Source organism: Vitis vinifera, chromosome 7 (genome assembly GCF_030704535.1).
Source record: "Vitis vinifera cultivar Pinot Noir 40024 chromosome 7, ASM3070453v1".
NCBI classification, from domain to species: Eukaryota; Viridiplantae; Streptophyta; class Magnoliopsida; order Vitales; family Vitaceae; genus Vitis; species Vitis vinifera.
The window spans coordinates 365,040-386,466 of NC_081811.1; the positions used below are offsets into that span (position 1 = coordinate 365,040).

The window sequence follows — 21,427 nt, forward strand, 5'->3', positions numbered from 1 at the left end:
CGGTATCTTCTTTATCTTTCGTATTTGTTTATTTTTTAACCACCTCAAGAAGAATATATGTACATTGCGGGATATATTAAATTGAAGGATAAAAGGAAGAGATACAATGCATGTAAGCCAAGGAAGGCATGAAAACAACAGCACTGAGAAAATGTCATTTCTTTCACATGAAGGCCATGGGAAAGGGCAGACACACTGCTGCATTTGAAGGATGGATTTTACAAGCTGTGGGAAGTCAAAAAAGGCGATGCCAAATGGCATTTCTGTGTGGAAAAGCAGAGGGCATAATAGTCTCATCCTCCATCTCACCAAACCAGAGTCCCACTGCCTATGTGTGTGGACTATGGACCCCTTTCACCTGCCCCCTGGTGTTCATACCTTGATTCTTCAAATACCCCTAAAAGTCCATATCATTTGATGGCCTTGGGGGGCCACTGCCCTAAACCTAAAGTGTCAAGCTTCATGGGGTGGACCTCTCTTTCTGGGTCTTAGCCTGATGGTAAAATTTGAAAGGATATGGGAACAAAAATGTAATTTTTCCGAGGAATTTTTTGTATATATATAGATCAATATATATACATGTGCATCATCTATATATGTAATTTAACAAATGAGATATATCAATATTTATCCAATAAAGACCATCACATGTATATTGATCTATCTGGATTATTGATGTCCTGTTGACAATAATTCTATGATCAAGAACAGTTTAGATTAAAATTATTAAAAGAATTGCTTCTCATTATCATAATCTCTATCATGATAACAATTTTTCAAATTTTAATCAAGGACCTTATCATATAAACTATTTTAAACAAATATGATAATGAAATAAAGAATTAATACCTTATTAAAACTAAAGTTGATTACATGATAGATTGGATCTTGGGCATACATTTATCCCCAACACAAAAATGAAAGACTAGTGCTCCATATTTTGGTCAAATTGAATGAGTTGGATACAATTTACAAACACCATTTGATATGGAAGTTGGGACACTTCCTTTAGTTTTGGTGGGTGGGGGCCGTTTCGGGTCTATTTAGCCCAGCAGAAAAGGGGGAGTCGTATAAAGATAATACCACCTGCACCAACCTTATCATCACTGTTTCAACAAACCAACCATCAATCATTTGGATCAAAATGAGTAGCTATACCTAAAATGAGGGAAAAATCATCAGAACTGTTGGCACTAAAATGCCAAAGAAGGGTTGTTATTAATTCATCGCATGCCCGTTCCTCATGTATGCCATGCTCGGCTTAATTCACAGGGTAATGGGAGGATCATGTGTGAGAACTAGTGTGGCAGGACAGTAACTTGAGATCAGACATAAGCAAATCTAATACCCTCTTCCATTAAATGTGAACTTACATAATTCACTTCAATAAAGTTGAATTCACCTACCAGCTATTTTTACGTCTTTTTCTTACAGCAACAATGCTACATCTCTAGCTATATCACATCACATTCTAATAACATGATATACTGATACAAGTACCTTTTCATTCATTGGCTAATGCCACCTGCATTGAATGGACTAAGTTGTTAACCAGCTCCACAAGCCCTCAAGTAATCAGCAATGCTTCATCAATCTCATCTGCAGGCTCATTTGGAGCGGCTGCACATTTGTTTCACCTCCCAAATGATTTTATTTTTCAAGACCCAACAAGACCTTTGCTCCGAGCATATGAAATTATTGACAAGAAAATGGATGCACAAGCCATTCCTGAGAGGATGACCACCTAGGCATAAAAATTGAGGGAAAAAACAAAACTAAACAATCAAAACCTTGGCAATGTGTTTTTTTATTCTTTTTTTGGCAGTGAGATGATGAACTCCACATACCCATTTGAACATGTATCCATGGTCGTTCCTCCATGTATATGGGATGTTCATGCCAAATATAGCAGCCACCAAAGAATATATAGACAAACAGACAGTTCCAGAACTTAGAAAGAGCTCAAGCTGCCGCCATAGAAAAGTGAAAATTGATTATGACTGGAAGTTTATATGCATAAAGGATGTGAATGGAACTTTTCAAGATACAGCACCTGAATCAGCTGGTTTCGATGATTGTCAAGCTGCAACAAGGAACACACTAGATCACAAAACAATAATATTATCTTTAAATACTTCTTAAAGTAAGAGAGAAATTTTCCTTTTTGTCTAATACATGTAAAAAGACTCCATCAATATTATCAACCAATTTAATTCTGTTTTTGGTGTCAAGTACCAAGTTGTCCAACCATTTACCTGAATATTAATGTAGTCTTCAGTGTCATCAATGTATTCACGCAGCTGGATATGGAAAAAAGGCCAAAATATAAACCAGAAAAAAAAAATATATATATATATATATATGAAAACGCAAGCAGAGAGATACCAAAATAAAAAATAAAAAAAAATCCAGCAGACTGCAATATTCCCGGTGAGTCTGCTTCAATCAGAATGAGAATATCCCGGCAGTGCTTACAAATGCAACTGTTCAAATAAAAAAGAAGCCTGTATACAACAAATTTGGTGCATACCGTGGATAATTTATTCAATGTGCCGTCAATTTGCATAAAGTAAGCCTGCAAATTTAGGAGGATTCATCTTAGAATTCAGCATGTGTTTAACAAAATAAATGGCATTTGGATAACAGTTACAACCTCAAGCAACATCTCCAGCTCCTCAACGTCATTCTCCTCATGAGTTGTTACTGCACTTGCTCTACTTGTTCTGGATATCCTTGAGCCTATTGTAGGAGATGCAAGCAACCAGAGGGGAGCACCAGAACCACTGGATGATGAAGAAGCCCTAGTCAATTTTCTTGATAAGTACAGGTCTGCCATATCATCATCATCATCCAGAAGTTGTTCAAGCTCATCTCTTACCTGGAACCAAAAGCATCTGAAAGGATAAGTTTAAAATTCCAGGTACAGAAGTCCTTACAATAACAATATTTACTAATTTCAACCGACAAACATACACCAAGTGTGTATATGCATCACGGATATGAATTGAGAATACAGTGTGAAACTCAGGCTGATCATACTGGTACAAGAATTGAAGTCTATTTTTCAGGTGTGCGTCCTCTTGCACTAGTGTATTAGTTCAAAAATTTCTATTCTGCCTAATATCAATGTGGAAAAAAAATTACTTCATTTAGAATACGCAGTTATGAGAATGAGCCATAATCCAAACAATTCACAACCAAAATCTGATTATCACGATAAAACTGAGCACATTGCAGTGCATTGACATTTTATTAATGAAATATAAAGACTGACCATGTACCCCTGAGTCTGAATTTTGGAGATCAATTGACAAATATTCTAACCGAAGGAATTGTTAGCTCTATTTTCAAAATGTGTCCAGAAAGTTGGGCAAGTGTGGTATATATGGACCATCTAGATGGAAAATTTTCATCTCTCTTCTTCCTTTATTTTGCTAATGTTTGAGGAGCATCATAAAAAATGAACTGAAACCTAACAAAACATAGAGCATCTTAATATATCATTGAAGAAAGAAAAACCAATCTTGCATTTGAAACAGCTTATCCAATTTCAATTAGTGATATAAAGTATAATTTGTCACCACATGCTCATTCACCTTCCGCATACCCAACAATCCATGTATCAGGTAACTTTTTTTAATCTTTTTCCTTACAAGCGAATATCAAAAAAGGGAATTTCAGGTAATTCAGTTGATAGCTTACCTAGCTAAACATGACAATGCCTTCACACCAGCTACTTGGGGCTTATAATTCAATTAATAGGTTGAGGTGAGTATTAAAGTCAAAATTATTGCTTTACGAGGAAGGCTTTTTATTCGTTGGAGTTCACTTAGGAAGTCAGAATTACTGATTTAAAAATTGAGGAAGGCTAGACTTGACAATGCCTTCACACCAGCTACTTAGGAGCTAATAATTCAATTAATAGGTTGAAGTTAGTATATAAAGTCAAAATTATTGCTTTAGGAGGAAGGCTATTGACCTGGCAATGCCTTCACACCAGCTACTTGGGGCTAATAATTCAATTAATAGGTTGAAGTTAGTAATATAAAGTCAAAATGATTGCTTTAGAAGGAAGGCTATTTCTTCATTGGAGTTCACTTAGGAAGTCAAATTTACTGATTTAAAAAATTAGATTAATTAATGTACTTCAGGTCAAAAAGGATGAAGTCTCCAAGTAAACAGAGAATCATTTAATGCTAACTGATATAATGATTTAACCTCTTTGTTTAAAGGGAGGAGAGTAAAATACTCTGGTGTCCAATTCTTCCACAAAGATTATCTATAATAAAGAAAAATGATTCACAGACATCACTGAACAGTTGAATTCTCATTTCCGTTTTTATTTTCTTGAAATGACCATGTTATAAACCATAATACAAAACTGAGTAAGCTACCATGAAACACCTAAACACACGTCCTGGGCTTTTCAAAGTCCAAGCATGTCATTAAAGATAATAAATCAATTTTCATGGGCTCACCTCAAAGTAAAATGCTTGAATTGGATCCCATATAAGTATATAATTGTAATTTAATACTGAAAGAAAGGAATCCAGCCCAAAATTGAGAAAAATATTAGTGTGTTAGAGATATAAACATGCCTTCTGAACCCGATTGGTCAACCTTGTCATGGCACTCTTCAATTTACGAACCCGATCCAAATTACGACTGCTAATCTGCACGTAATTGTAACTGTTTCACTACAAATGATGAAGGGGAAGAGAAGTATCTAAATTGTACACAAATTGGATAAAATGAACATCATGATCATGATAGTAGCAATCATATGAAAACCCAAATACTCATTCCAATTTAAAATATCTAAAGACTAGCACTCACTAAACCTTGCAACAAGCTTGCAAAAACTAGCAACTCTGGTATATGGTCGCAAAAAAGATGACTATTAAATTATGTTAGAACCAGCATGATACAGGGATTCTACCCCAAAGCTGGAACATGAAGTGATTCTACTCCAAAATCCAGAACATAGTCTTTATGAACAAAATCTCTTCTTCTTTTTTTGTGTGTGCTTTTTATTGTACAGTGCTGATTGCAGGGTCAAGAAAATTGTCAGATGAAGGGCCTGGAAGAACAGCAGATACTGGATGGTTGTGATTGCCCTTTTGCTCGATTTTTTAGTTTGAACTCTCATGTTCCTAACAATGCTCCCTTCCACTACAGCTGTACAGGATGTATAGATTCATGTAACTATTCTAGCTAAGAACCAAAAGAAACTTTTAGCTTGGTAACAAACAAAATTTCAATTTCAACTCAAGGTTAGTAGAATAAGCAGTTAAATGTTTCTATCTTCCAATATCATTCATCTCCCCTAAGTCTGATTTTTCCCAGAAGTTGACTATCCTCAAAGTTGAGTGTGATAACAGGCTTTTTCAGTAAATAATCCCACCAATTAGACTTTAACCTCAATGAGGGTACCTAAAACAACATAATGTTCTTAAGAGAGGAAAATCCGAGCCCCTGAAAGTTATCTGCAAGGGTATGTTAATAAAAGAAAATCGAACTCCAGTTAACACTATCAAGGGATTTGAGACATGATAGTCTGGAAAATAGAGTTGCTAATTCCTAGATGAATTGAACTATATGGATCAAGCAGAGAGAGTACTTTGTTAACCAAGCCCTTACCTTGGAGGTTAGCTCATCTAAAGCTGGGTAAGCAGCAGTTTCCAGCTCCCTTGTCCGCGCATCAAGAAAGCTACAGATGGCTTCTAGTGCTACTTCAAGAGCCCGGAATTCAAATGGAAATTCTATATTGAATGACTCAGTGCATCAGGATACTAAAAACTCGTATGATAGAGCAACAAAGAATAATAACTGGTACCAAAATCAACCCTAAATAGAAATAAGATGTGACAACATTTCCATTCTATCAATTGTTAAAGTCACAAGGAAAGAACCCAAAAAGGAAAAACTAACTGCAATTCACCATTTTCTTCAGCAGCTTCAGCATCATTTTGCGCTCCAAGGTCTTCCTCTTCTCCTTGGCCTTGGAAACTGGTACTTACTGCTGGCAACCGCCTTTGGAGCTCCTCAACAATAGGAATAACATTATCATCCATCGGATCTCGAAGCAATACCTGCCCCAAAAACAAAGGACAATTTGCCTTAAAACCTGTCTCAATCTACTCCAGACTAACCCCAGTTCTCCTCATTTACTTGAGATACTCCGAGGAGAACAAAGTAAGAATCCCAATTTTGAAAATCAACCCAAACAACCCAATTTTTTATTCCAAAATGTTTGCATAAATTACCCCTCCACAAACTCAGACAGAATGCACTTAGAGACAAATCAGTGTAGAGAGATTTACCTCATCTGCTGTGATAATTGCTTTGATGTGCTGAAACCGGAAAGAAGAAGAAAAGAAAAAAGCCACAAAAAAACAAAGGAAAATCAACAACAAACCAAACACTGAGATTGCAAAGGGAAAGAAAAATCAAGAATTCACCTCCAAATTGAGAACAATAGCTCTTTCTCTTCCAAGAATGGTCGAAGGATATGACAAGAGAGGATCAAGAATGCGCAGATCTCTGGCATGAATATGCACGCGGCGCATGATGACATACTTGTCCACATCCAGAATTGTACTCTCCCCATTGTCATTCATCAAAACCCAACTACTAACGGCGGTCTTCTTCTTCGAAGCCAGTTGAATATCCCCGGGAACGACAAACCCGTCTCGACCCATTACCAAACATTCAAACCACACCTCTGGTACATAAAAACAAACACCACATCTACATGAACTTATATGGCAAAAGGTAACGGAAACCAGAGAATTTCTGCAGTTTGGTGAAGTGGGGTTGTGAAAAATTCACATGGGTTGGGACTGAGCAGAGTGGTGGTGTGGGAGAAGGGAGATTTACGGTTTTGGAGGGTGAGGGAGAAGGGAGATTTACGGTTTTGGAGGGTGAGGGAAAGTGAAAGGCACTGGTAAAAGCTTGGAGGCTCTGAGATATTTGCATGGCTTAATGGCTGGTAGTGAAGTTTGTTGGGTGTAAGTTAAAATTGGAGGGGAAAAGGTTTCAAATAGTCTCATTAATGTTTATTTCACTCACGTCTGTCAGCGCGTGTCCCACGCTCCTATCATTGCGTGGATATTGACCATCATCCCCCTTCCTTCCTCCGTCTCACTCCAATCCTTTTGGGGTTAAAAAAAGTCATTTAAGATGCCACCCACTGAATTTCACGCGCTGCATCTCTTCTAGAAAATGTCAATTGTTTTTTAATTATTAAAAAGGCATTGTCCTATTTTTTTCATGTACTTTCGTGGAAAAATATTTGTTTAATCAGCATTTACCACTAAATAAAGTGGAAAATAATATTATTATGTTAATAATGGGTGTGCTTTAAAACCCCCCTTATTTTTTAAGACGAGCAGGAAAAAGCGAAGATAAGTTTAAAAATTAGAAACAAAATATTTGTTTAATCATCATTTATCACTTAATAAAGTGAAAATAATATTATTATGTTTTGTATTTTGATGTCATGTGTTTGTATTTGGACGTGATGATTATGATTTTATCATATTTTTTAGAATTTTCTTAGTAATAAGATAAAAATATTCGTTCAATTTTATTATTTTATATTAAAAGAGATAGTTAATTAAACCTATTTTTAGATTTTCTAATTTTTTTTTAAATGAAAGTGAGAGAGAGCATATTTTTAATTATTAACCTTTTTAAAATTTATTAAGGAAAATAACATAAACCTAAAAGAGGAATATTAATGTTAAGCCTTGATGGAAAGTTGACTGAGATAGGCAAATTAAAAGTAATAAAATTATTTTAAAAACTATATATTTTAAAATTAATTATTGTTTTTGTATGAAAAAGAATGGAAAAAATAAATTTAGTTAAAGATTGTTTTTATTTTGTATTTTTTTCATAGTTCCACAAGTATCAACACCTATTCAACAATATTCTCGATTTTTAAGAATAATTTCTAACAAACAATTCTCAATATTTTTATAAATAAAAATATATTTTGGATTCAAGTGTGAAATAGATTTGTGAACTATTCTATAAAAGACACATGAAAATAATTAAATTTTATTTTAAAAATCATCATTTTTTGAAAATCATCATTTAAAAAAAATTAAATTGAAGATATTTTTTTTCCTTTAAAATAATTTAAAGCGGGGAGAGGGGAAAGTTACTTTTAAATTATAAGATCTTGATCATTACTTAAGAGGTGTTTTTTGATTCATTGAAACTATTTGAAGTTTATTATGATATCATGTTAGCAGCGTAAAAATCACAAGTTTGTTATGATATCTAATATTTGAAATTATATATTTATTATGTTCCTTTCTATAATATATATTTATTTTAAACCCATAAGAACCAATTATGTCTAAAGTGGACAATATATACATAAAAGGGAGTGAGTAATTTGTAGAACATAATAAGAATATTATATTTGTATGCATAATGAATTTAATATCTCACTTTTAACCATGTATACCCGAAAAACATGTATATGATAAGGGAATTGTCATTATATTTATTGATTGTATAATCTATTAAACATATATATATATTCAAATTTACATAGTTCAAAGCAATATTGCATGGGCACTTGAGCTTCCCTATTGGAAATTTAGAAGTATCTCTACCTAGACATGTGACTATTTTGAACAAAATAAAAATGAATTTAGTGTTGATTTGGTTTGGACATTATTGTCTATTGGATTTGGACTTTTGTGTTTCAAGCATAAGCTTGAACCTTGATATGTTTTATGGATTGTTCTTAAAACCCTAATGTGTCTCGAGTTTAGGCTTTAACCTTGGTGTGTCTTGAACCTAGGTTTGGAGTTAGGTTTTCTCCAAATCTTTTAATAACTTGTTTGAATTGACTTCTAAGCTAGAAGTTCATTATCAAGCTCACAAACAATATATATGTTTCTATAGCTAATTTGTTTAAATAGCTTATAACTTAAAAAATAATTTATATGGAATTTAGACCTAAGTGTGGAAGTCCCCTCTCCACGATTTTAAAAGCTAAAAGGGCTCTTTCAAAGGTTGAGAAAGGCATATAATTTTTTTTTAATCACTTATAAATATTATTTTTTAATTAAAGTTAATATTCAGGGAGATTTAAAAGACTATATTTAATAACCTTAATCCTTAAAAATATTATTTTGTAGTTAAAAAAATAATATTTGATTTTAAATATAAATAAAACTATGTAATTCTTTTATATGCATAATTTTTAATATTTACATGCAAAGAGAAAGAACCATTCTGTTGTGTAATTGCACATATTTCAATCCTGTAAATATGATAGAAATGATCAAGATAGAGAAATAATGAAAGCATATAAAAAATAAAAATAAAAATAAAAAGTAAGTTTGACTTTAATAATTTCTAATTCATTTTCATTCTATTCTATTAATATATATATATATATTGTTTTACTACTTTATTGTTAATGCAAGTTCAACATGGATATCTAATACATATATTAAAAAAAAATGAAAAATAATTTGACCTAATTTAGTAATTTAAATCAAGTTTAGTATTATCTAGTCCAAATGAAAAAGTGTGCAGTGTTCACATTTCTTCCGCCAACCCCACCTCACCATCACATGTCTTCATGTGTGATATGGTTAGCTCATAGCATGAAATAAATTCTCGCCTGTCATGATCTTCCCTTGACTTCGACTTAGTGGCCCAAAAAGAAAAAAAGGGAAGACAGGGATTGTGAGGCCATACTCATTCAAGGAAAAGTCTGGACACTTCGAGATTGTTATGAAAAACAGTTTTTGTGATTTAAAAATAGTTTTTGAATTTGAAAAACAAGATTAACAAATGTTGGATTGAGGACATGTTTTTGAGAATTTGTTGGGAAAAAGAATAAATTTGAGATGTTATCAAATGTTTATAAATCATATTTTAAAAATATAGTTTCTAAATGTTGTAAAAACCATGTTTTTAAAATGGGATTTCAAACTCCTATTTTCCTTCTAAATGTTACAAGTAGATATATCATTATGACTTTTGGTTTGTTTGATCAAAAGGCCTTGCTTTGTACAATTTAGAGTTCCAAGGTATTTGAAAGCGACCAATCATGTGCCCAATATTTTATGTCACCATGTGGCTTGAATCCCAAGGGGGACCTTGGGCAATACCAGGGAGAAAGAATAGAATATTTGTGCATGGAGGAAACTTACCAATTACTTCACTCCCCTCCACGAAAGCTTTGAGTTGGAAGTCAACATAAATTTGGTTAATTTCATCAAGAGCCTCAAAGGTGTAATATAAATATATTAATCCATGTTGGGTTTTAAATTTCATCAAATCACCTTTATAAATTTATTTAGTTTATCAAAATTAACCTTTTAAGATATTTTAAATAAAAGTATTTAATATTATTTTTTTTATAAAAAATAAAATTTATATATGAAATTTAAATTTTATGACCACTTAATATCTTTTTAGTAAACATCAATGAATAACCTTATAAATTTTGAACCACAATTAGAGTGTAAATACTAATAATAATATTTTAGAAAAATAAGGAATTACTATATATTTTCCATAAATATTCCAAATAAATCACATTTACAAAAGTTTTACATTTAAAGAAAATTTGGTATTTTTGGCTTTAGATTTTGTGATAATTTTCTTTTTATTTCATATTTTGTCATAATCAAACAAACAATGGATTCTTTCATGATATCTTGCCTAATATGACAAAATTTTCACCATTTATAGCTTAGGGAACCATCCAAATGACCATGACATCATACATTATCATCATCATCCATGTCCCTACCACCATCCACATCATACATCGCCACTCACGCGTCTCCAATCACGACGCGACTCCGGAGAAGTGTAAAAATTCCAAACTAAAAACAAATAAAGATGGTTGCTTTTAAAAAACAAAGAAAACAAAAAACAATAAAAACACTTTCTCTCAGTGTCCGAACATGGGAGAAGCTCTCTCTTTATAGATCTCTCCTACTTCTCCGCTTTCTCTCTCTCTAAAAAATTTTATATTTCTCTCTCTAGAAATCCAAAAGCACGGTGTTGGATGCGTATTCATACAGGAACGAACCAAATCAATAGACCAAAAAAACTCTTATTTTTTCTCTCTCTTTGAAGATCCTCTCATTCTCTCTCTAGAATCTACATAGCACATGTTCTTGTTGCTGGGAGAAATTGGAAACCCTAGAGTGAGAACGGGTCGCATCTGCTGCTGATCTTGATGAAGCAGTCTTGGCGATGGAAGAGGATCGCCATCCTCTATTTGCTCTCTCTTTCTGTCTTCTGTCCACTTATTTTACTCTCTGAAAGGCTCAAGCATGTAGTTTTTTTAGGTGAGATGCATATGCATGTTTACATTTGGGTTTTTTTTTTTTGGTCACATGATGAATTGTGTTGGATTATTGATACGTATTGGTTGATATTGTTTGTGAATCTGTGGATGCAGGGAAGAAAGAGTTTGTGGAGGATTTACCGAGTATTGTATGAATCCTTGTTCTTTGGTTCCAGTTTGCTGTGTTTTCTAAATGGGAGTATGTTTGGTTGCGGAGAAAATCGAGCCAAAGAGATGGAAAATTTTGAATAGTTGTTTTGCATTAGTGTTAGTGGAGGGGAGGCTCGTTATTTTGTTGGGATTAAAAAAAATAAAAATCTATTATTTAGAAATCTTGATTGTTTTATTTTCTTAGATTTTCTTAGCAACCAAATGGGGTAGGTAGTGGTTTTTATAACAGAGACTGACGGTGGGGTTTGTTTGTTGGTGCAGAAGTATAGGAGAGATGGTGAAACACTTAGTGTTGTCGAGACGGTAATTTAAATTGGGTTGGATCTGCTTTGCATTTGCAGTCTGAGTTTGATTAGATACTTATAACTAGTCGAATAACTTTGCGTTTTGATTTAGGAGGAGGATGAAGGCTTAAAAGAGCCAGACCTAGTTGTGTACAGAGACGGATCCAAGGAGAATCCCAATTCCAACATTTCCAGTGGGTTTACTGCTGATTTGTTGGGAAAAAATGGTTAGTCTTGCTGGGTGTATGTAAATTTCTCTGTATAAGTTAATCAGTATTTAGTATTTTGAATTTAATCATATTTTGCATTTGGTTTGAATTTCAGGTACTGAACACAAAGTGAAGGAAGAAAACAAGCAAAATCCACAGAAAAAATTAGCAACAACTTCTGGAGGAAAGGTATGATTGTAGATTTTATCACATTAATGTTGCCTTGAAACCTATAGTGTTGTATATGCTAGTTTTATCCTATTGATTTGAAATCAAGGAAAATCTTATTGCTTGCAGTTTGAAAATCATTCTACCTGATTCATGCTGCTCTTTATAGAGCTATCTTTTGTGACTAAGATCATGCTTAAAATGTTTGTATCCTTAATTGTGAAGATAAATACCTAATTGTCATCAACTACTCCCCATTCAATTAGTCAATACAGATATCTGGATGGTGGAATCTGTAGTTGTTTGTGATTTGTATTTTGTGCTATGTGCATGCTTGCAAACAAGCTCAATCATCTAATTCAAATATATAGAGAGTAGAATTTATATTACATATAAGTCCAGCCTGTTATTGTGGTTGTAGTTTTGTACAAGTTTGTGACTGAGGTCCTTGCTGGTGGATAGAATTGCAGGGGGTCTTTTGTCTTTATTACGAGGGGATGCATTGTAGATTCAGGAGGTCATAATGGGGTATCTTGTGAAAGTGACTTTGAAATTTGATAATATTCATTGGAGAGTTGGAGTTCCTTGATCAAAATGGCTCCAAACTTTTACCTGTCTGGTGAATTTGATCAGAAGTATTAGTACTACTAGAAGGATAGCTTGTTTGGCAGTGAGATTTTTCAATACTTGGTATTTGGGAATTGCTTCAGCATGGTTATCATTACGATGATATTGAGATTATCTAAATCCTTATTCCCTAGTTCTATCTGTCTAAATGGATTCATGTGGTCTTGCCACATGATGTTTTCTTTAATCAGGCAGATCTCATCTAAGGCACAAGTGTGCCACATTATTCCAAAGAATGTATTAGATTTATTCCCCAGATGCACAAATATGTTTGATGGAAATTAAATAAAATAAATGTATGTGTCAGGCATGCTCACACATTGAACAGGCCGTGCTACAAGTTAGTATGACTACAAAAAATGAATATACTTTATGGCATTTGCAACAGTTGATCAATGCCACTAGGTAGTATAACTAGAAAGAATGAATATGCTTTATGGCGTCAGGTTAAACAATGCTAGTGCAAATACATTGCAAATGCCATGCCACTAGTTAGCATGGGTAGAAAAAGCGGAAGTACGAATATAGTTTATGGGGTTGCAGCAGTTAACTGATCTTAAGGCAAACTGAACGTGGAAAAGCTTAATTTGGTACTGTTTTTTCTTTCTTCTCTAATATTTTTTTCCCCTTTTTTTCCCCTTTGATAGGCTTAATTGACAACCATTTGTAAGAATGCCATATTTGTGAAACATCACCAAAATTTTGAGGACAAAGTGATGTAGAACAGTAGTGGAAAAATAATATAGAGGAGAGATATATAAGTAAAAGAGAAAAATTCTAAATAATTATGATTATTATTAATCAAAAGTCTAAAGTGTTTAACACCACTAGCCCTATATATAGACAGACAATCCTAACTCTACTAGGAAACTGGTTCTAATAATAATGTAAAGAATCATAACCATAATAAAATTCTATCACTAGATAATAATAACCCTAAAAGAAACAACCAAATAAAAACATTATTATATCCTATAAGTGCACAATTTAACATCTTTATCTCCATCACAAAGATATCATTATTCTTATATTAGGATGTCTACAAAAAACCAGGGAAGGCATTATTTTTATATTAGGACATGTCTACAAAAAAGCAGGGAGGGTTTGAGGGGTTGACTAATGTATGGGAGAGCAATGATTCATTGATTGGCTGGGCTCTCCTTGAGGGTGGGGTTTTTTTGCACCTTCATTTTGATAGCTTTTTTTGTTCCAACTGGGGAGAAGAGGGGGGGATCTATTTTGTATACTTTGAGTCGCTGTTTTGGCGTCTCTTTTCAATATAGTTCTATCTCGTTTTATTTATCAAAAAGAAAAAAAAAAGGGAGAGCGATGATTCAATTTCTTTCTTAAGTTAGTTTGAACATGTGGATTGAAGCATCTATTAGCATAACTGGAATCATCTCACATGTTCTTGATTCAGCCATTACTTGCTTTGAGATCTTAAAATCATCAACTCACAGGTTATAGGAGGGAGTTAAATATTTATTTGTATTAACCTTGAAAGAATTATAATAATGATAAGATGAAATAAGTAAGAGAGCGGAATCTTTCCCTCAGTATAGCATGAAACTCTTGGGCTCTTGTAAGAGCTAGCTTTTTTGTTTGGGAAGCGACTTGGGCTAAGATATTGACTTAGGATCAGCTTACAGAGAGGGGTTAGAGGATGCCTAATAGATGCTTTTTGTGCAAGACAGAAGAAGAAATGAGGGATCATGTCCCCCTTCATTGTCCAAAAGCGTGTATTTTGTGGCAATTGGTTTTTGCTCTATTCGACGTACAATGGGTGATGCACTCTTTAATGAGAGGGATGCTCTTGAGTTGGAGCCACTCCTTTGTTGGCAAAAAAAGAAAAATGACTTGGAAAGTTGCTCCTTTATGTCTTTTTTGGTTTATTTGGAAGGAGAGAAATAGGAGAACCTTTGAGAATTGTAAAAGCTTGGACCAAAGAATTAAAAATTTTTTCCATATCATTTTTGGGATTGGATTAGATTGTACATTGGGAATGGTTCTATGTCGTTGATTGATTTTGTGGACTGGTTAGGCTCTCCATAGGGTGTGGTTGCTTGTTTCCATGTATTCGCACCTTTTGGTTTTTGTTGCTTTGTATACGTTGTGTATACCTTTTAAATTTAATACGATCTTCATTTACCTATAAAAAAAAAACAATGGAACATTTTTTTCCCTTTGTGTGTGTGGTCTCTGTTAGAAATTTATGGAGTTAGAATTTAGTTAAGCTTGTGTTTCTTGTTTAAACCTAGACCAGAAATAGTAAAAGTAGGAGGTTTCTGGATTTCTCATTGTGGTTTGAAGTTTCAGCTGCAAAGATCTATTGGTTGTTTATTGAGTAATACTGTGGAAGTTGTTTCTGGATTGATGTATTTGTCATTGGTTTTTTATGATTATGAAAGGAAACTGATAGAAGAATCCTTATTATAAGTAAGTGACAAACTTATTATAGTCTTTGCTGTTGGCTTATCAATGTGGTTTGGTCTTGGTAGCAGGAGCAATCTAGCTTGACAAAAGTTCAACATGACCAGAGCATACGGTCCCAACCACAGAGGGTGACTGATGAGAAGATAAAACAGATAAGAGATCAAGTGATTAGGGCAAAAGCATACTTGAATCTTGCACCACCAAGCAGCAATTCCCACCTAGTGAAAGAGTTAAGACTACGAATTAAGGAGCTGGAGCGGGCTGTGGGTGAAGCCACCAAGGATTCAGATTTGTCAAGGAGGTAAAGCAATTCACTACTTTGTTTGTACACTTGCATCTAACTCTGAAATATATAATAGCCCAAAAATGGAGTTGAATGAGGAAATTAAAAATGATTGGTAAATAAGAATATTGTAGATTGGAAGTGATTGTATTTCACATATAAATTAAATGTTTTGACCAGCTCTGATTTAGGCGGAGAGAGTGCATAAATCCATTTCTCACATAACATCAATGAACTTTGCAGTGCTTTGCAGAGGATGAGAACCATGGAAGCATCCTTATCCAAAGCGAGTCACATTTATACAGATTGCTCTGCTTTAGTCTCCAAGCTCCGAGCCATGACTAACAGGGTAGAAGAACAGGTTCGGGCACAGAAGAGTCAAGCAACGTATCTGGTTGAGCTTGCTGGAAGGACAACCCCAAAAGGCTTTCACTGCCTTACTATGAGGCTGACAGCCGAATATTTTGCCCTGCAGCCTGAGGAGCAGAATTTCCCTAACCAAGAAAAATTGAATGATGGAAATCTCTATCACTATGCTGTCTTCTCTGATAATGTTCTGGCCTGTGCCGTGGTTGTGAAATCTACCATCTCCAATGCTATGGTAAACTGTCCTATCTCTTTTCTTCTGAGTTGTATTACTTTTTATAACAATTTGGAACTATTGTTGATAAAAGAAAAATAAGAGAACTAAGAAGAATGAAAGAACCTTGAATGTGAAATGGAAAAAATAAATAAAACTAAGTTGAAGTTACTACTAGAACCAACTGAATAATGATCAGAGAGGCGGTTGGGGTGGGGTGCTTAATGGTCATCCAACTGAATATTCTCTAGCACCCCTGTCTACTTTGGAGAACACTGTTGGTGTTTCTTTTTTATGATATTCTCTTGCTTTACCGATAAAAAAATGGTCATCAACAAATCCAGCAATAGAAAAAAAAAGTTCTCCTTGTGGCAATTGTGTTCTTGTTGAAGTTTGATAATTATGTCCTTTTCCAAATATTATAATAAATCATGGATTTGGGTGAAATGCTTTATAATTTTAACAATTGCAAGAGTTTGGGTTTTTGTGCTTATTCCAATACACCACTAGTAGTACATTGCTGCAATGAATCCACCACTAGTAGAGCCACATACTTTGGAGGCAACTGAGCAGACTGATTATCTTATTTTGGTGACGATAAGGAATCAATTATCTTTGTTTGACCACTTTCAGGATCCAGAGAAAATTGTGTTCCATGTGGTGACGGATTCGCTCAACCACCCAGCAATGTTGATGTGGTTCTTATTAAATCCTCCTGGTGAAGCCACTATACAGATCCAGAGTGTAGAGAAATTTGAATGGTTGGCTGCCAAATATAATTCAACATTGAAGAAGCAAAACTCCCACGATTCAAGATATACTTCTGCACTGAACCACCTTCGTTTCTATCTGCCAGATGTCTTCCCTCAACTTGATAAGATTGTGCTCCTTGATCATGATGTGGTGGTGCAGAGAGATCTGAGCAGACTTTGGAGTGTTGATATGAAGGGTAAAGTAAATGGAGCAGTGGAGACTTGTCAGGAAGTTGAGCCTTCATTCCATCGGATGGATATGTTTATCAACTTCTCTGATCCAATGGTGGCTGAGAGGTTTGATGCCAAGACATGCACATGGGCATTTGGGATGAATTTATTTGATCTGCATGAGTGGAGGCGGCAGAATTTGACAGCTGTCTACCATAAATACCTTCAAATGGTATGGAATTCATGTTTTTTGGGTTGTCCTTGCATCCATTTCTTTTTAAACCCAACAGCCTAATCTGCTATCCTAATCTGCCATATATCTCCTTAAGAGAAATATTTTTAGCCAAGAATCCAACCTATTAGTTCTCGTGATTAGCCCTAGGTACTTGCTGTCCTTCATTGTCACAGCTCTCTGGATTTGATTAAATCATCCATGCTCATCATCTGTGTGTATGTGGTGTTTCTGTGGGAACTTATATTTCTCCGGAGGTGGTTTCAATTTATGTTTTGTCCTACTCTTTATTGGTAAAGACAGATGATGGGCTGTGGGGGACATATTCCCTTGTGTCCTACTCCAACAATACATGATGTGCTCCCTTGTGTGTATAGTCCTACATTTTTTAATAATAACTAGTTGGCGAACAAGGCTTTGTTGTAAATAATGGCCTTGAGATGCTAGTTTATTCTGGTTTCAACCTAGCTTTACTTTTGATATCAGGCCACCAGCCTAATTATATTTCTTTTTCTGTTTTAGCACTTCATATACACATATTTTATATGTAGTTGTAGATATGGACAGATTCAATGATACCTGATGTACCATAGATTTGTTCATTTGTGTTTCAATTTGAGTATGCACCTAATGCCTTTATGTTTGTTTACCCCATGGTTGGTTTGCAGGGACTTGAGAATCCGTTGTGGAAGGCTGGGAGCTTGCCCTTAGGTTGGGTCACCTTCTATAAGCGGACAGTTGCTTTGGACAGGAGATGGCATGCCCTTGGATTGGGCTATGAGTCTGGTGTGGGGCGGAGCCAGATTGAGCGAGCAGCTGTAATCCAGTATGATGGAGTTATGAAGCCATGGTTGGAAATTGGAATTTCAAAGTACAAGGGCTATTGGAGCAAACACCTAAACTATGGCCACCCTTTATTGCAACAGTGCAACATACACGAGTAGTTAAAAATCCACAACATGAGAAGTGGTATAGATTGATCCACTCCATAGTACGTACGAGTAACGTCACATGTTCAATTAATTCTTTTTCTTCAATCATTTCTCATGTACATTTCGGCTCATTTTTACCCAATTTTTTCAGCTATAATCTTCTTGGAGCTGAGTCAAATTATACGGTTATACCAATAATGGAAATGAACTTACCGTCATTTCTGGATTTTGTAATTCTGCTACTTGTGTATATAATTCATCTCAGATGCTCATGTAGTCTCAGACAGATGACTTGCTTTCAACTTACTGATCAACTTCTCTGCTATTTTATGTTCGCATCTGGGGTTTCGAGAAAGTATGATGTTTCTTGCTATGACAACTAGTCTGTTTATTCCAGTAGTGTTTGCCATTTAGTTTTACTAGGTTGAAAAGGGGTGCCCCAAACAGAGCCTTGACTTCTTGTCAGGCCAACACCTGCCGTTTACAGATATGATGCAACACGTGGAGGACGTTGGTTGGATGTATTCAGATATGAGATTTCAAATGAGGGGCTATCATTTATCCAAGTTGTGTGGTTCATTGGACAGACTTGATGACAACAATATTAACTTTAGTTTGATGCCCTGAATGTGAATCCAACTGATCCTCTCCTTTTGTGAAGAAAAATGGCCAGCATCACAGCCAGCACTCCAACCTCATCCCTCCCCCGTGTCGGTCTCCGCCCAAATGGAGGAACAGTGGGGACTTCATCGGCCATTCTGGGTAAGATTTTCTTGTTTAGTATAGAAATTCTCATTCATTTTCCAACACCTGTCTTTGCCTTAGTTTTATGGATTGATGATTGGTTGCAGGGTTGCCGGTGATGGCAAAGAAGGGAAGAGTCACATGCTCAATGAAGGAGAAGCCAAGTGTGGAGGATGGAAGCTTGAAGATGGGGATGGGGGCATCACTGATGGCAGCAGCCTGTGCTGCAACCATGTCAAGCCCAGCCATGGCTCTGGTGGATGAGAGGATGAGCACAGAAGGGACGGGACTTCCATTTGGGTTGAGCAACAACACTCTGGGTTGGATCCTGTTTGGTGTGTTTGGTCTGATTTGGGCTCTCTACTTTGTCTACACTGCAACTCTTGAAGAGGATGAAGAGTCTGGGTTGTCCCTGTAACTAACCCACACCCATTCATGCCCTTCCTACTTTCTTCATAAATCTGTATCTGTGGTTGTAAAACTACCTCTTGTATGCCCAACTACTCTGCCTAGTTTTATAATTGTTCCCTCTTCCTCTTTTCAGCTTTTTCTTTTCACTTGTTGCTAAAAATGTGGGGTTGGAGAAAAAAAGGAAAAAATTATGTGGAGTAACTCTAATGATTCTTGAAAAGGTGAGAATGGATTCGGGAGTTAAAAAAGATTATCTGGAAAATACATTGGTCTTTATTAAGGTAATTGAGACATCAGAATACAAGTATATGGGTAAAACAGATCCTTTATTGGGTGAAGTTGTTGAAAGGGGATGGGCTTGGGGCACCGACCATTGCAAACCAGTTGTGTAATGATGTTAGAAGCTTTGAACATGAATATCCTACAATTCTTTTACTTTTATAGTGTCTTAAGTTCCTTTTAAGAATGTTTTTATATAATAATATTGAATATTCTTAATTTATCTATTACCTTCTTCTTCTTCCATCTTAATTAAAAGATTTATTTGATATTTAAATATAGTTGGATTAAAATATGATATGATTGAATTAAAATGGGTTAACTCCAAATTTGACTAAATATATATTCAAAATAAATAACAAATGCAAGAAACAAGCATTTAATGAAATTTTAAATTAATGGGAATTAGGTATAATTAATCAAAATCTTAAGGAAGATGCATAAAATTTATCCAATAATTGGATGGAAAAACCCTATCTAATCCATTTCAAAAATAAACTTTGTTTTAAATTTAGAAATCTTGAAATGAAACGAACGAGAAAGAAAATTGAAGAAGAAAAAACGTTGAAGTTTCTTAGCAAATTTTTGGGTTTTTGATTCATGGTTTTCATGATCCATGCCCCAAATCTCAACCTACCCTCCCCACTCCCCTCTCTCTCTCTCTTCCTCTGTGAGAGGTTCTCTCTCTCTCCTACTCAACTGCGCCACACACACCCCCCCCCCCCCCGCCCCCCCCAACAAAAAAAACCCCACCACCCCTCCTTCCTCTCTCTCTCTCTCTCTGAGAGATGGACCCAGTGTCGCCTAGACGACAAGCTCACCCCACCCCCCCTCCCTCCCCAAAAAAAAAAAAAACCCCACCACCTGCTTCCTCTCTCTCTCTCTCTCTCTCTCTCTCTCTCTCTCAGAGATGGAGCCAGTGTCGCCTAGAAGACAAACTCACCCCACCACCCCTCCCTCAAATTTTGATACAGAAATAATCATAAGTTGATGTATCCCATTTTCCCATTTCTCATATAAATATTTTTAATATTTTGATTATTTTTAAGTAAATTTTAATAGGAATGAGTAAACTTATAGAGTTGAGAATTGAGACTAAAAAATCTCTCTCCTCTCTCAAATTTTGATTAAAACTCCCCCCTTTCTCAAATTTTGATTTAAAATAAAGTAAAAAATTACCCCCAAGAATCTCTCCTTCTCTCTACATCCAGGAATGTATGCCCCTTCCCTTGGAATCTCTCCGTCTTCTCTCTCCCTGCCTTCACAGCCCCCGTCTACAAAAAAGGAAAAACTTATTTGCGGCACACGACCAGCCTCTTCACAACCCCACCTAAAATAAAAAAGTCAGAAAATGTTGTTTGGGAATTATTAGTGGTTACATGGGAAAACGTATTTGGGCTTCAGCTTTGTCTTTGTCTTGGGCTTCTCCTATTTACCATATTTATTATATCAGCATACTCCATAGAGAACCTGCCTTTCTTCCATGTGAAATTTCTTGTTCTGCAGAGGCACATTGCTGCTCCCTCAGAACTGTTTTTACTGACAAGAGTTTCCTGCACAGAGATAGAGATATGGGTGCTCACTGCTCCCTCATAATTGTTTTTACTGACGAGAGTTATATTTGTTTCATGCATATGTGTCTTGGGTAGTGGAAAATAAGGAAAGAAAAAAATAATGAAAATAAAAAATAAATTTATTTTTTAAGGCCACTTGACATCTAAATTTCAGGGTAGCACCTCCCCGTCGAACCAGAGGATGTGATGGCTCCTCTTCTAAACGCCAAGTCGGTGGGGTTTATGCCAAATGGTTTCCC

General features: G+C 35.2%; 3 protein-coding genes across 7 annotated transcripts; 2 read left to right on the forward strand and 1 right to left on the reverse strand.

The window, feature by feature from the left end:
- Positions 1-1,332: 1,332 nt before the first annotated feature.
- On the reverse strand, positions 1,333-6,990 carry LOC100246066 (magnesium transporter MRS2-I). 3 transcript variants are annotated; one of them, XM_010653639.3, is made up of 11 exons: positions 6,462-6,990; positions 6,324-6,353; positions 5,942-6,092; positions 5,641-5,762; positions 4,599-4,673; positions 2,654-2,878; positions 2,531-2,575; positions 2,256-2,300; positions 2,054-2,083; positions 1,848-1,967; positions 1,333-1,728 (listed from the first exon to the last, which is right to left on the reverse strand). In XM_010653639.3, the coding sequence occupies exons 1-11, from the start codon at positions 6,699-6,701 to the stop codon at positions 1,696-1,698; spliced, it is 1,116 nt and encodes a 371-aa protein (XP_010651941.1). In that variant the 5' UTR covers positions 6,702-6,990; the 3' UTR covers positions 1,333-1,695. The 3 variants fall into 3 exon arrangements, with proteins under 3 accessions (XP_010651941.1, XP_002282145.1, XP_010651940.1); XM_002282109.4 differs by having other exon boundaries at positions 1,333-1,744; positions 6,462-6,989; XM_010653638.3 differs by lacking the exon at positions 2,256-2,300 and having other exon boundaries at positions 1,333-1,744.
- Positions 6,991-10,891: 3,901 nt separating this feature from the next.
- On the forward strand, positions 10,892-18,516 carry LOC100251205 (probable galacturonosyltransferase 6). Of its 3 annotated transcripts, none has more exons than XM_002282066.5 (9): positions 10,892-11,339; positions 11,453-11,487; positions 11,771-11,812; positions 11,906-12,020; positions 12,118-12,191; positions 15,299-15,531; positions 15,757-16,114; positions 16,727-17,248; positions 17,917-18,516. In XM_002282066.5, the coding sequence occupies exons 1-9, from the start codon at positions 11,228-11,230 to the stop codon at positions 18,190-18,192; spliced, it is 1,767 nt and encodes a 588-aa protein (XP_002282102.1). In that variant the 5' UTR covers positions 10,892-11,227; the 3' UTR covers positions 18,193-18,516. The 3 variants fall into 3 exon arrangements, with proteins under 3 accessions (XP_002282102.1, XP_010651938.1, XP_010651936.1); XM_010653636.3 differs by having other exon boundaries at positions 10,906-11,339; positions 11,774-11,812; positions 15,296-15,531; XM_010653634.3 differs by having other exon boundaries at positions 10,907-11,339; positions 15,296-15,531.
- LOC100256361 (photosystem II reaction center W protein, chloroplastic) lies at positions 17,917-19,467 on the forward strand. Its single transcript, XM_002282023.4, has 3 exons — positions 17,917-18,239; positions 18,332-18,942; positions 19,032-19,467. The coding sequence occupies exons 2-3, from the start codon at positions 18,846-18,848 to the stop codon at positions 19,340-19,342; spliced, it is 408 nt and encodes a 135-aa protein (XP_002282059.1). The 5' UTR covers positions 17,917-18,239; positions 18,332-18,845; the 3' UTR covers positions 19,343-19,467.
- Positions 19,468-21,427: the final 1,960 nt, after the last annotated feature.